This window comes from Strix aluco, chromosome 2 (assembly GCF_031877795.1).
Source record: "Strix aluco isolate bStrAlu1 chromosome 2, bStrAlu1.hap1, whole genome shotgun sequence".
Lineage (NCBI taxonomy): Eukaryota > Metazoa > Chordata > Aves > Strigiformes > Strigidae > Strix > Strix aluco.
Window position 1 is genome coordinate 128,370,167 of NC_133932.1, and position 15,448 is coordinate 128,385,614.

Consider the following 15,448-nt stretch of genomic DNA (forward strand, 5'->3'; position numbering starts at 1 on the left):
CATACCGCTGCAGTATTTGAATTATCTTACAATATTTTTTATTAATTTCTTCAGGAGTTGAAAAACGTGGGGTTTAGAGAACATTATAAGAAATATCGTTCCAGAAATCTGTTGACAGTCTAAAAGCAGCTTTTATATAAGCTAGTAAAATGATAATTCAACCTAATAACTAGGAGAACAATGGCATTTTGCTAACTTTTTAAAAATCATAAACGAATGAGAGAATATAATAAGATTAAAAAATACAGGGTTATGACATTAATGTGTGCTTTGTTCATTTATTTGACAAGTGTTTTTGTTCTAATTATGTAAGTTCCAAATATACCAGTGGAAGCATTAGTGAAATTAGATTTCATTACAGTTTCCAGCTATCGAGTAGTTAAAATGAAGAAAACCTAAAAGAAAACCTACTTTCTTTAGGTCCAAATGTGGCATTGCATAATGTGAATGGATGAGCAGTTCTGTGGCATTCTATAACAGTCCTTAAATGAATATTATCATTTCAGTTTAATTGAATCAATTTATTTTTTTTTACATATTTTCTGGCTTGTTTACCAGAAAATCACTACACTTTACTTAAGTGGCTGTCTAGAGTCTTCATAGTATTTATCTCTTAATTGTTCTGTTGAAGCTTTCAGGTAATTTCTTGGTGGATGCTTATTCTTGTCTCAGATATGTTGTGTTCCATGTGGCTTTGAGCACTGATGAGGATATTGGTTCTTTCAATAGAAAGTTGTCTTTTGTTGACATTATTGCTGACAAAATTAATTTTGAATGATTTTTTTGATGCAAAGGTGAGAGCTGTTTCCCTTGCAGAACAAGATAGCATGCTGTGTGTACAGAGGTTTTGCCAGTACATGCAAAGCATCATGAAACTCCACTATTCTGATGAGTCAAGAGAGCTTGGTTTGGTTTTGTGGCAAAGAAAAGGAGGCAGTATATTGACACCTGATCCATTAGAGCATCTTTTCTCCCTGTAATCTAACTCTTGCTATATTTGTTCAGCTAGGATTGTGTGTTAGCAGAGCTTCAGCGTCTGTCCTCAATCTCAACTGCTGCCTGGTCCTTCTACCAATGTGCCGGGTTCTCTTGGCCTTCCTGCGAGGATCTCAGAAGGTAAGTACTGTCCCCAGAATGCAGCAGTTGAGAAGAGGGCCCTAGTCTCTGTTTAGCCTAAAAATAATAGGAAGAAATCTGTTATATCCCTGTTTATTAGACAATATGTGCCTGCATGGTGCAAGTGTGAGACATTCAGCCTAGATTCATGACTCCTTTGAAGACAATGCCTTGGCTGACATTGTCTGGTTTGACTGGACTTGTTGTGAGGAAGGTTTCTTCAATCCATTTTTGAAGGATGGGGAGTTGCTGTGGAACTATAACCAGACAAAGTCCCCTCTTTCTTTCCCAACTGCAATATAAAAGACATCTGTGTCCTCTCTGCTACTTCCTGGTAGAAATCAACAGAGCAAAAAACTTCATGTCTGCATGACCAGAATTGTCCCACTGGCAGTGATAGAACTTCAAATAAAAATACCCAACCTGATATATTTGCTATCACGGGAGAATGAAGAGAGTTCTGGCAAAGCTAAGAGGGTTTGTTTTCTGTACCAGTGTTCGGTAAACAATAGTTTAGCTTGTTTGTGATTTGCCAGTTGCTTTTACAGATATAAGTAATGCTTTTGAGGAACATCTGTGTTTTCTAGATGAGATGGTTGCAAACTGAACCTATGAGTTCTCTTCATCATGTGACAATATCTAAAAAATTTGATGCCTATAGATGCAAATGTACCTTTCCCTCTGATCCTGCTCGCTGAAGAGTCGGTGACACCTACAACAATTAGTCCTAAATTTTAAGGCCAGAAGGGACATTAATTTATGTGTTCTTGACATCTGTGATCCAACTGTAATTTCTTCATTAAGATCTCAAAATTGGCTCATTGACATAATCCTGTAGTTTTTAAATTTAGGTACTGTGCTTGCAAGAGTGTTAAACCTAGTAAAAGCTGAAGTTGCTATTAAATCATCTCAGTTGCTGTTAGTATTTTTTTTTTTTTTGCTTTGTTTTAGAAGAGAGATTGCTTGAATTCTTCTCTTATTAGGTTGCCAGCAGGAAAACCAGAAGGCTGCTAGATAAAAGTAAAACTTTCCATGTGACGTGTGGTGTTACAATATGCATCTTTTCAGGTGAGATCTTACCGTGCTGAGCAGCAGCTTGTGTGGGAAACACATTAAAGCAGTGTTTTGTGGTTTTTCTTGTACGGTACATTTGGGGGTAGTCTTGCTCTGTTCTTCCCTTAAATCGTGAATACTTTCTCAGATGTGTGTGGGTTTAGGTTTATTTTTCTTTAAACACATGGGCTTACATTCTAATGCTGAGCCTTTCCTTAAAATTCCAGTTTCTAAAAGGACAGGTATATGAGATCAGGTCAAAATTTGCCATTATAAGTGACTCGATGGTCACCTGAGGAATTTGAGTGAAGAAGCAGCGTGCTACAGGCTTATCTGCAGAAGAAGGAGGAGTGGAGGCAAATACCCATTTCACCGAAGAAGAAACGTTCTTTGGTGGACACCTTTGAATGTTGTCTCCCAGCTGAAGCATTGCAGTACAGAAATGATTGCAGTAGTGTTAAAAAAATCTTAAAATACATACAGCTTTCTGCCAGGAATATCTATAACCTGATTTACTTTAGAAAAATAATTCCGTAGTCCCTGATGCATCTCACGCAGCTGATGTGATTATGGCCTGGCATCTGGGTAGCTACTTCTCTTTACTCCAGGGGAACATCTACCTCTTGTTTACGGATCTCAGCTTTACTCTGTTTTTTTCAGTCTTGCATGTTGCTGCTCATCTGGTGAACGCTCTTAACTTCTCTGAGAACTACAACGAAGACTTTCTGTCACTAAATGCAGCGAACTATCGCGGTGAGGTGAGCTAGCTGTCCTAAATATATGAGTATTTGTATATCCAATTCCATTATGTGATCCATCTTATGATCTATCCAGTGCTGCTGATTCTGTGCATTGAAAACTCACCATTGTGGATTGCTGTGGATTTTATTTCTTTCTCTGGACAAAGCAGGTATTAAGCACTTTGGTTAAGACAGCAGGATTCAGACCTATTGGACTGTTAGGTGGAGAATGCTGTCATCAAGTCCTTTCACCTTGCGCCCTGTTCTGCTTCTCTACAACGTGCTTTAACTTTTGGTCATCCCCGACTTGGTCAGGCAGTTGGACTAGATGATTGTTGTAGGTCCTTTCCAACTGAAATAGTCTATTCTATTCTGATTCTCTTTGTTCCTTGGATGGGCCTGATCGAGACGCTTCTGCTGCTGTTTTGGGAAAATACATTCTGTGTTTGCAATATTTGTCATATAGTGATATGTGACATATACCGGGGATTTGAGATTGATTTTGCACTTTTAAACTGCAGTAAGAACTGTGATATATACGCTAAGAGTGGAATTAGTTGTCTGCATGAACGGGGCTGGAAGCTGATTTCTACTTGCAAAATACTTTGTTTGTATGACTTCCCTGACTGTGGTGCCGATCTCTTGAAGGCATACCACAGTCCTAGCCCCTCCTCCAGGTGCTTGCTTGTGCAATTGGCACTGGAGAGATGTTTGCAGATTTTAGAAGTGAGACCAGAGTCCAAGACTCTTTCTTCTTTGGGCTACAATCAAGTTCTGTCTTGTTTATATTCATTCTAGTCTTAAGTCTGCATTTCTCTTCTACCAGCTTCATTAGGAAAGATTTAGAATGACCCTATCCCAGCTGCATCCTTTCCTGGAAAAAGAGAGCTTGACTCAGCCCAGGCTCATAAAGACCAACAACCAAGGTCTTCCATTCCCTGGGTAAATGATCTAATCACAGAGCTATTCTATGGCAGACAGACATGCCAACACCAACTATTGTGCTGAGGTTCTGGATGGAACTCAAGTGTCTGCATGTGTTAGGAGTGGTCTAATAGACTTAGCCTCATCAGGAACATTAGCAGGAGCTTGCCTTAGGCAAGAATGTGCCAGGGTGTGCATGGCAGCCTGTACTAAGCAGCCTTAGGAATTTTGCAATAGAAAATGGAGATAATAATAAGTTTTTAGTAACTCTAGGACCAAAACTTCATGGATTTTAGGTACTCTAGTATCTCTTGAACCTCTTGAACAAGGTCAGGGAGGAAGATGCTTTGTTTTTCCTGGCCTGTATGAAAACTGCTCACCTCCCCTCACTGCATTGTACTGCAAGTTTGAAAAAAAAGAGGTTTTTCTCTGCAGTGAAGACAAAACCTCATGAGGTGTAGGACTCAGGGGAAGTGGGGCAGTTTCCTATGAGGTTGACATATCCCCTCTTCCTTTCACATGTGGTGAAGACAACAGGAACATCTGGCCTTGTATTGTGAGCTCCTTTGTGTTCAGTCCTGCAGTGCTTCACTAGAGTCCACTGCAAATCTCTTGGTGATGTAACTGGCAGTAAAATGCTCACTGCTTGTCTTTCATTTAAATTCAAAATCTTTATCTCTTCTGCTCCCTTCTGTCCTCCCAAAGGTATGAGGTAACTGAGTAAAGTTAAGCTTTCAAAAAATAATTAGCATTATCTGGATCTCAGTTTTTCATAAGAGATCAGAATTGTCTTCATTGGGGGAATGCAAAGGCTAAAGGTTTAGTTTATGTTGAATTGCTGTCAATGTAAACTGTTACCAAATATCAAATCCATTCCTGCATCCAGATTTAGGGATTGTTTATGCCTTCAAGTATGTGAGCTTTATGAGCTACTTACTATTATTAATATTATGACCTTATTCATATAGATATAAAATTGTGTATGTTGATTTTATTTTTTTTTGCCTGTCTTTTTCAGGACCCAAGGAAACTGCTTTTTGCTACTGGTAAGTCTGTTGCAAAACTGAATGAGAAAGTTTTCAGCTTCTCATCATTACTTTCCAGACAAAACATTTTGATCCTGTGTTCACATGCTTCATTTGTTGTATCTCAGCTAGGTTGAGATGTGTTATTTGTGTTAATATAACCTGGGTTTGCTTATCCAATAGTCAGGAGGGAGGAGTTACATAAGCCCTGTAGTAGGATGAGCAGCATCTTCAAAGCTGTTGTACAGATGAGTCAGTGGAAAATCATCAGTTTCAAACAGAGATTCTGCATAATATTAAACCCCAATTCCTAAATGATCCAATTTCTAGAAAAAGAAACACAACAAAAGCGGTCTTCTTGCTTCAACTGGTTTATTTAAGGGTTGGTTTGACTTCAGAGCCTTCAAAAATGTTACACAGGAATCAGGCTTCAGCACTCATAAAGAATAAATAAGCAAAGACATTTTTGGTGCAGGAATTTAGAAGGGAGCAACATTTGTGTGTGGAGGAGTAGGCACAAGCCTGAACCGTCATGCTTCACAAGCAGATAAAGGTCCTTTCTGAGGTCATCTCTCTTTCACACTTATTTAAATCAAATGCAAAAATCCCAACTTGGTAGCTTTTAGGGCAAGGTCCGAAGTCTGGACAGCAATAAATGGGGTTTTAAACCTGTCAATTCCAATACATTTATTAGAATTGGCAGCCTATGGGAAAGGGCTTTCCAAAAAACCTAAGCAAGGTTTAGGTCAGCTGAGAGTAGAGGAAGTGAGAAAATGAAATGATAGAAATTGAGGTACAAGTTAACTGCTAACTGGAAATACATTGAGTAACTGGTGTAGTTAGTGAATCAGTGGTGGAGGCTTTGAAAGAAAGTAACTCAGAGGAGGGAGTTAAAGATGGGAGGGAGAATCAGAACAAGCAGCTCGTATTCTATTAAATATCTTAGATAAAGGAGAAGGACTTGGGATGAAGAATGAGTATACAGGCCCCATCAAATATTGTCACAGCTCTGGGGACACCTTGAGACCTCTCTAGCTGAACAGAGGACCTGCACGGTGGAATTCCTTTTACCCTCTGACAGCCAGGAAGATACTGCATTTTCAAAAGTTTGAGCACATTATTGCAAAAAGCAGTGATTCCAAGTCAACTTAAATTTAAAATTGTTTAGATCACTCTCCATCCTAACAACAGGTAATTAACATTTATTATTTGTGCTGTGAAATTACCAAGACAAGGACCAAGATTTTGCTGCACTGGGAGCTGTACAAATATACAAAAAAAATTGTCTCTTCCCAAACAGTTCAGAATTAGATTTATTGGCTGATTTATTTATTTTTTTTTTTTTAACACAGTGAAGAGAAGGAATAAGGAGTTGGAAGGATTTACAGTGTGATGGCTTTTTGGATCAGGCCAGGAAAGAACTCCTTGCTTAAGGGTGTGAGGCTAGCTCTGGGAGGAGCAAGTATTCAAGATTATAGTTAGTGGAGGAAAAGAGAGATAGGAAGGAGAGGAAACACTAAAAATGCACTGATGAATTGGGGCAAGGCTGTGAGTGATTTAATGTTTGCAGTTTGATGGATAAGAGAATTGAAGAACTGGATGTAAAAGGTGACCTGTGGCTTGAGTGGCAATGTAGGAAGCTGGATCAAGTGCTGTACTGCAATTGGATTGGAAGTATTTGTCAGAGAGGAGATTGATTGCACGCTGCATATCAGATTAAGGAGGCAATGGGACGAATGCACATTTTTTTTATTACAACAGCTTTTAATTGTAACTTTTACATGAAGGGGTAAAATTACATTCCCCATGCAGTCCATGACAAAATTTCCATAGGTTGTAGGACCAGAATTTTTTCTACAGTTTGTAAAACTGAGGAGTGATATGCAACATACCAGATTTTGGGTATCAGACTTTTCAACAAGTGGATATTGAGTAATTTATAAAAAGGTAAGATTTGAAATTGTCTCTTTATTGCTAAAGAGTCTAAAGTCACAATCCGTTATTTAAAAAATTAGCTTGTTCTTATCATTAGGGTCCTGTAAAAGATCCTGGAACATTAAAATCTGTGGTTTTGCTATTTACATCCATGAAAGCTGGTTGAGGCGCTTATATTCTGACACTAAAATAGCACTTATTTAGCTTTATGCTTGGTGATTGGTTTGACTGACTTTGTTTAAACACGTGGCTTTTAGGGTGACCAGAGACTATGCTTAAAAAATCATTCTTCAAGAAGATGTAATGCTTCATGGATTTTAAGTTCTTAATTCTTAATTCAGATTCTTAAATCCTGGGGTGGCAATTTTGAAGATAAGGTGCTCGGAAATGTGGTAACTTTGGTTGGGATTTTTCTAATCTGTCTTTAGGCTGATGTTTTATTATACTTTATGGGCAGGAATCTACTTTAGGATGAGATTAATCATGCTATAGAAATACTTGTTTCTCTCCTTTGACTTAGAAAAGAGCTGAGGATAGACTAGTTCCAATATGAGCCTGCATTTGAGCAGGTGAGTCCAATCCTTAATGTTTTTAACCTTTCCTTCTCAAATGCTGGCTGTAGATCACTATCACAGACCTTGCTCTATGGGCAACAATTTCAAGCATGATACAATGCCATGGAGAGTAATTTCAGGCTCTTTCTCATTCCAGGATGAAATGGGTTGGCAAACAATTGTAGTGACAGCTTGCATAGAAATTGATTTGCTTGAAATTCTGTCCCTGACCAGGTTTTTAATTGTTGTGTTCAACAGAATTTAGGGTTTAGAATAAAAAAGAGATATAGAAACTTGTACAGTCACTCAAACGAATAGGCAGGATTTGTTCTTGGTTACCTGCTTAGAGACAAATGTCTTGAGCAAAAGATTACAGGAACAAAGACTAATGAGAAATCAGTGATGCATGGTGAAATGCGAGGAAAAGGGCAGTTTTCTCTAGGAAGGTTGGAGATAACACAACTCTTCTTTCCTATCTAGTTTGATACATGAGTTGTCTTTAAGAGATAAATACATGCAAGAGTTTGATTGAATCATAATTTATATGTCTAATAACTTCCACTTTCTTAAATGTTCATAGGACACAAGTATACCTCTTCACAGTTCAAATATAAATTATCTTATGCCTCTTAGTTCCAGGTCTGACTGGAGTCATTATGGTGTTGGTATTATTCCTAATGTGTACAGCTTCTACGTATGCCATCAGGTAAGACATAATCTGATCATTATGCTGAAAATGCCATTTGAGTAATCACATTCTCATACTGATTAGAGGGATTGAAGAGTAAATGCAATATGAGGGAAAAAGTATTTAAATGAGCATTAAAAATACCAGTTTTCTTGCCCTATTTGGTTTTTTACTAGCTTGCAGTTAAATTAGCACAGTGAATTTTCTATTCAAAAAATTACAAAACCTGATTAAATTGCCTTCAGAGAAAAATATTGTTTGAGAAATGTGCTCAGTTAAATATCTAGACCTTTAAAAATTCAAATAACTTTTTTTTTCCTGTTTGTCCACGGAGGCAGTAAACTAAGCATATGGAAAGTTCTGTCCAATGCATAAATTAAGTCCACTGGAAGTAAAATAAGATGATATCTTTATCTTAATTATTTTCACCAATTAAAATGTAACAGCAAACTGGAAAAAAACAACAATGGAAAAAACCAGCAACGAAGCAAACTGAAACAGAATTGTGCTACTTAAGTAAAATGATGCTTTTTTTAAAGCTTTGCTTCTGGTTGTCAGATATATGCCTTTTAATGTCGATTATAACTTTGAAACAGCAATGCAATATTGGCTCAGAGTAGCTGCTGGGATTTGTAAAAGTTTGGTCCTCCAGTGGGCTTACATTCTGCACCAGCATTACTGAACACATTTGAGTGATCGTACGGTACCTTGGAGGATCTAGCCCAGCGTTGTAGCCTTTTTAAGGCTTGGATTCTGAAACTGAACCATATAAAAAAACCCCTTGATTTTTATAGCAGTCTCTGGTGAATTCAAAGGCTGATTATGTAAATACATCATCTCAATTCAGCAAACTCTGAAGGATATTTTAATTCCATACCTTCAAACATGAATGGTGTTTCACTGATGTGAGCTAGATATATGGTTTTGAACTTTGAATCTGTCTTCCCTGAGTAGCAATGTTATCAGGTGCTGATTCAAGAAAATAGTTCAGCAAATACTTGTGCAATTTTGTAGACAAAGATACTTCCAGGGTTGAAACCTTTGTGAAGCGCTGTAGGCTACAGATGTGCAGGATAAGACTGCTGCACAAGATGTCAAACATGGCTGCATGTACATAGTCCACACAGATGGCTCTACTTGCAAAAGAAAACCAGTTTTGGGAAGATAGAAAAATAAAACAATTGCTTCACTTTGCAGCAGTGACCCAGAGCAAAGTCCTATTTTCTCCAAGGCTGTGATAAATTAGAAAAAAAGAACAGCATTTATTAATGATTGGGAAATTTAGGAAAATATATGTAGTTACAATCATATTCTTGGAAATAATAATTTTGGGTTTCATGCAACAAAGGTTTCCATCTTTTGAAGTTACACGCTTGTTATTTCCTTCTTCAATTACTGTAAGTGCAAGTGCTTTCCCGTCTTTCTGCCATCTAGCCAGCAGAACCAAAGCCCTTAAGAGTTCATCTGCATCTCCTGTTACTCTAGCAATAATTCTTATTTAGAAATTTTATCCTGGCTTCTCCCTCTGGCATATGGTTCAAGCTTGTCTTTATAGTGTGTTTTCCTAAGGAAACAAGCTTCCCTGTGCATCTTTCTGTCCCTTTTCAATCTCTTTTTCCCTGTGGATTCTCACATGCCTTATGGTGGCTAAGACTTATAGTCTTAGAAAATGAATTGTAAATATTCACTGCCTATCAGAAACTGAGCTTTTTAAAAAGTATTTCAGAGGCTATTATACTCTCTTGGATGCCAGCCCTAATCCACTCTTGCACACTGACCTGCTTAATCATTTCTTCCTTCGTATGTTCTTCCTGAAATTTTTCTATGCATGATTATCCTGATATTTTTGTGCCTTTACTTGTTCAGTAAACTGTATGAATAAGTATTAGGAGGATTGAATTCACTGCTGATGTTTTAAAAGGGGAAAGTGAGTACTGTTTGAAAAATTTTCTAAATTTTTGCTGTGTCATACCTGAGAATTAGACCAACATTTTTTTTTTTCAGTAGTTGTTTGTTAGAAGGGTTATGAAATTATGAGAAAATACAATAAATGTTGACATCTCTGCTAAATTTCAGATTAATGTGGTTTGAGAGTATTTCCATTGAACACAATTACTAGTGACTTTGGAAATCATATATATAAAGGAACATTAAAATACAAGTTGCTCCAATGCCATCTCTTTTTGTAACCAAATACTACAGTCTTCAATTTCATCTTCTAAACTACCACATATATCTTCCTTTTCAAAACTAGCTGTAACAGGGTTAAAAATATTTTTTTGAAGATTGCTGCTTACTGTGTCCCTTGAAAGCATAGCAATCTCCCCTTACATTTCTCAGTAAGTTAACTCTTGCAGGTCTTCACCTTCAAAATTCTGAAGTAGGTTAACCAAAATTAAAACAAAATATTCAACTTGATCTCAAATTTTCAGGAGCTTGTGTTCCTAAGAAGTGCATTCATTCTGGGAATAATGTCTATTTTAAGGCCCAAGAAGGTAAAGAAAGTAATAAATGTTCTGAAGAACTATAAAAATATGTGTAGCAGTAGGAAGATTATTGAGTATATTAGAATACTGTATGTATCTGTAGGATACACAGTTTAAGAAAGATACAAGTAAGAAATACATATTTATAAAATGTTGGAAAATATGCTTCATTGTAAGGAGTTCAAGGATCTCCATTCCTTTAGTTTAAGGAGGTAAATTTGAGAGGATCTGATTACATTTAGGGGAACTTGATACATGTGAGGAGCCAGGATTTTATAGTAGGGGTGTCTGCAGGAATGCTGAAAGAATAAAATGCTCAACTGGCAGGAAGCTGACATTTCAACATATTCAGACAAGAAGTCGATGGTAATTTTAATCAGTAATAATAATTAGCTGTTGAAAACAATGTGTCAGAAGCAGGGATTGATTTTCCATCACTGAAATTTTGGAAAATTGGCACATTCTGAAAAAAGTGCTCAAGATCCAATAAAAATGAATTCTGTGTGCAGCTTTTGGTATTGTAACAAGATACAAAATTAAACCCAAGCTCCAAGATCTGTTTTGGGTCTTGGGGTAAATGTTATTCTCTTTGTTCTTTCCCATTGTGCTTCCACTTCCCACACCATCAACCTTTACTTTCATCTTACTGATGTTCACTCCCACAATGCCTTAAGATACTGATGAGTGACTGCATGGAAATGCCTACCAGGCTGTGGGTAGTTAGAAATGGTTTGAGCAGCCTCAAGGAGGAAAAAGTGTTAACATGGTGCTGAATGGAGGAAGGATGGCAGGATGAAAGAGGGGTTTTGGGGCCCCTTGCTGTTTCTGGGTTCCTTAGAACTGCCCTTGCTTGAATTTTATTTTGGTGGCCCTCAGATTATTGAAATTACTTGCTTTATTTCTCAAGACAGAAAAAATATGTCCTGTATTGACAGAAAAAAATGCAGTATATGTTTCAGATGTATTGAAGCAAGGGTAGTTAGCTGTTTATGTAAAAGGCCATAGGAGGGAAAAAAATTCTGAAAAAAATTAGTTATGTCAGAGGAGTAGCTTCTTAAACTATGTTCTCAGAGTTAGGGTTGTTTTATATTTAATAATTGTTTTGGTTTAGGAATGGGGCTAGGTTTTTTTGGTTTTGGAAGGGACTCTCCTACCATGCTGTGTAGTGTGAGAGGTGTGTTTGCATGCTATGAAGTAGAATATTTTCTTAACCATTTGGTTGTTGTTTGGTGACTATTCCACTCAAGAAAAAACAAACAAACTTAACAGAAAACAGCTCCAGATGGGTATTTTCTTTGCTCTTAGTTCTCTTTACATTACCTAACAAATTATTGATGAAAGGAAGTCCTCTTTCCTCTTCACCTCTCCTGATCTTCACAGTCATAATGTCCTTCTTGTTCCTCTCAATCCGTCAGTCCTAGAGCCCTGCTCTATGTGGCCTCCTGCCCCAAACATTGTCTTGCCTGTCCTCATGTTGCCTCCTTGCTCTAGTTCCCTTTCCTCCTATATCTCCTTCCACTCCATACCTTCACAAGTTTCTGTTTCCTTTCCCACTAGCCCTGCTGTTGCTGTCTATGCTGCCTGTTTATATGTTGTATCAGTAGTGACATATTATACACCTGTATTGGGGCAGGGAGAACACAAGGAGGCACTCACTGTAAAGAGGTTGAGTTTTGAGTCTGGAGACTGAAGAACTATTCTAGCCATAAGGTTCTCAGAGGGACTAAGTGGAACTTATGAAAGCAGTGAAGTCTCCTGATTTAGGAATCCTTCTTCAGCTGGCTCTGTACATCTGTGTCCTTCATCTCTCTTTCTCAGCTTTTTACTTCTGTGCCAGTCACCTGTTCTTCTCAACACTTAATTGCTTGCAAGTGCAGTGTGCCTGTAGAAATACATGCTACGCTTTGACTATTCTACATGACTACATGGTGTATAATGATGTCCTGTGTGCACAGATCTGCTTTTAATTAGCAGTGATTCCATCTGAGTGAAACAGCATTGAACCATGGTTTATTCTTTTCAGGGTTTCAAACTATGACATCTTCTGGTATACACACAACCTTTTCTTTGTCTTCTATATGCTGCTGATGCTGCATGTTTCTGGGTAAGTAAATGGAAAATGCCGTCCCTTTTCCTGAAGCACGACTAGAAGGAGCAGTTCCCTTGATCGCTGCCTTTCCCAAGCTCACTTGTGCACAGTGGGCCAACTTCTTGACAAGATGCTATCCTCTTCCATTTTTCTACAGGTGTTTGTTTAAATAAAGTTCAGACTATAGCTTGGAGAATTGTGTACTACTACATCCAGCTAGCACAAACTTCTTCACTTTCAAGTTTATTCCTTGTCCATTTTACCAGTTTCTAGTGGGAAATCAGGAAAACATTATTTTTTCTTTTCCGCTTCCTCTTACCTGGCTGCTGACAGGAGAATGTGAAGCAAAGATGCTCATCCTTTCTCTCTTCTCTCTACCTTCAATTTTGAGTCCTAAGGAGAGGGGAGGAATGGAGTCTCCCTAATTATCCCTTTCTCATTGCTATGATACGAAATGTACTAGTTTTTTCTTCTTGTTTTCACAAACATCAGACCAGTGTTCATGTGCCGTGAAGCTGATGGTCAGGTCTGGTCAGGCACAAATAAACCCAGCTCTACCGCAAGGTAAAGCAGCTTCCACCAGTTATGCTGTGTGAAAATCTGGTCCATTAACATCTCTGAAGTTTCCTTTGTGGATGTAGGTGCAGAGAGTGGTATAAGGGAAGGGAAGCTCTATTTGAATGAGGTCTATTTCTCCATGTCATCAAACACCTACTGAAACACGGGGTGCTGGAATGTCTGTGCGACACTGAGCACCGCTGCTTGAAGTAAACAGTGAAAGGTAATTAGGCCTAGCAAGATCATGGTAGGAATATGTTGTTGAACAAAACAAACGCAGCTTGAGATCTGGTGAATTGAAATAATGAGTTCAAAACAATTTGAAGTCCTGGACACAACTCCAGTTCTCTGTGTTTGTGTTTTGTTTTGTTTTTTTTTTCCTGTGGCATAGCTCTTGTTCATAGCTGGGGAAGATGGATCTAACCTGTTCTCCCCATCCTGGGACAGGATGAACTTTTGCTAAATTATTCTTGACAGGTGTTTGTCTAACTTGAAAACATCTGGTGACTGAGATCCTCTAACTCCCTAGGCAATCTGTTCCAGTGATTGCCTTTGGAGTATTTTTCACATCGAGTTTAATTAATCTCTGTCACTGTATTATCCTTTGCCCGTTGTATTCCGAACCACATTGCCACTTCATGAAGAAAGAAGTCTAGTTGGAGATGTTTGCAAACCAAGGCTGCAGTAATACACCAGGCATTAAACAGGCATCTTCTTGTACAAGCCTCTTTATTATTGAATTGGAAAGTCGCTCAGTGCAAATCTAAAAGAACTGATTGTCAATTAAAAGTGTGAGAAGAATGAGTCATGAAGAGTGGGAGTCAGTTCAAGTTTAAGATGCCTAAATGTAGGTCTCTACATGTTTTCTAAGTGTCTTTCTCCCATTATAGTCTAATGAGTTCTAATAAATACAGTCAATAGAGCCTGAAGGATGCTTCAACTAACCTGCTGCTACAAAGATCTATATTCAAGTGGGCTGGATTACTTTCTGGGCTCCATGGGTGATATTGATTAGAAGATCTCTTCTGAGAATAAAGGAAGCTTAGATACCCACATTTAGGTGCCCAAATGACTCCTGCATGGTATGTCTTAAGAGATTTGCAGATGCATAGCCAGTTACTCTACAGAGCAAGGCATCTCCTGTTGCTGAACTGTGCAGGCAGATCGGGTGAGGATTTACCTGTCCTGGGAGTCTCTCCTTTTCAGTATTTCCATGGTATTCCTGCATTCTTGTTTTGTTTCAAAATATTATGGGTATGTTCTTATAGTGTCCTCTTCTTCAGGGCAGCCAAACACTTCTCAGCAGTATATAAAGTGATATGATTCATCTGTCATATGTTATTTGTTTGTTTTTTCATCCCTACCCTAAGGGAGAGGAGAATCTTTCAGGGAATTATCCTTAAAGACTTCCGTTGCTCTTGTACTTCTTGCAGTGTGACTTTCAAATATTTTAGTGGCTTAAGGCTTGGTGCATATCTACATTAGTTTAACTATATTTTAAGCCTGTATAGCAACAACAAAAAATAGTTTATGTGAGATAGAAGCTTGATGTTTCTAGTACCAATGTAAGGAGCTGTAAAACATACAAAGCTGATCCAAATTTGGTATTACTGTGGAGTTAAATGGGTTATGCTGGTTCACAGGAGCTGAGAATAAGGCCTTCGTGCTGTCACTAGAGTTATCCAAGGATTTATCTTCCAAAGGGTGAAAATTCTTAAGATTCCACCCACACATTGACCTTTAGCAGACCTCTCACCTTGAGCTGAGCAGCAGAAGATGGATGAGAAGATAGAAGCAGTGCAATTCCCTATAGAAACACTTAGAACCATTGACCTGTAGCTTATCATAAAAATCTCAAGAAATAGTGATATGTATTTTCCAGCTATAGCCAAAAGTTAATTTTGTCTATTTTGGGATTAGAAAATGGGACAGAGGTTGATGTATGCCCATGCAAATCCTGCATGCTGTGTTCCCTAGCCTGTTGGACACTTTCACATGACTTACCCTTTTTGTCTCTCCCATTTTTGTTTGCTGAAGTTGTCTGTCTTCTACTGACTGCCATCCACACTGATTTTTTTTTTTTTTAATGTATTCAAGTGTTGAACCAAATAAATATTTAAGGATATATCTTATGTTCCTTGAGAGTTGTGTAGAATTCAATCTTTCTGGGAACTGATCTTGGGTGTGTAAGACAACTTGCCTTTCCTTGACAGCTTCAAAAATGGGAGTCACTGCAGCTGCTGTTAACAGGCAGCTTTGTCATCCCAGTTTGCCACTCTG

The 15,448-nt window shown here is 38.0% G+C and overlaps 1 protein-coding gene across 3 annotated transcripts in view; it reads left to right on the plus strand.

Moving 5' to 3' along the window:
* Positions 1-15,448, plus strand: part of NOX4 (NADPH oxidase 4) — a 106,861-nt gene that overhangs the window by 10,886 nt on the left and 80,527 nt on the right. Inside the window, exons 3-8 of one of the 3 annotated variants that reach the window (XM_074817013.1) lie at positions 1,006-1,116; positions 2,100-2,184; positions 2,830-2,927; positions 4,852-4,879; positions 7,981-8,053; positions 12,545-12,625. In XM_074817013.1, coding sequence (XP_074673114.1) covers positions 1,006-1,116; positions 2,100-2,184; positions 2,830-2,927; positions 4,852-4,879; positions 7,981-8,053; positions 12,545-12,625 — 476 coding nt within the window. The remainder of the gene's footprint in view (positions 1-1,005; positions 1,117-2,099; positions 2,185-2,829; positions 2,928-4,851; positions 4,880-7,980; positions 8,054-12,544; positions 12,626-15,448) is intronic. The other 2 variants (XM_074817015.1, XM_074817014.1) reach the window with 2 other exon arrangements.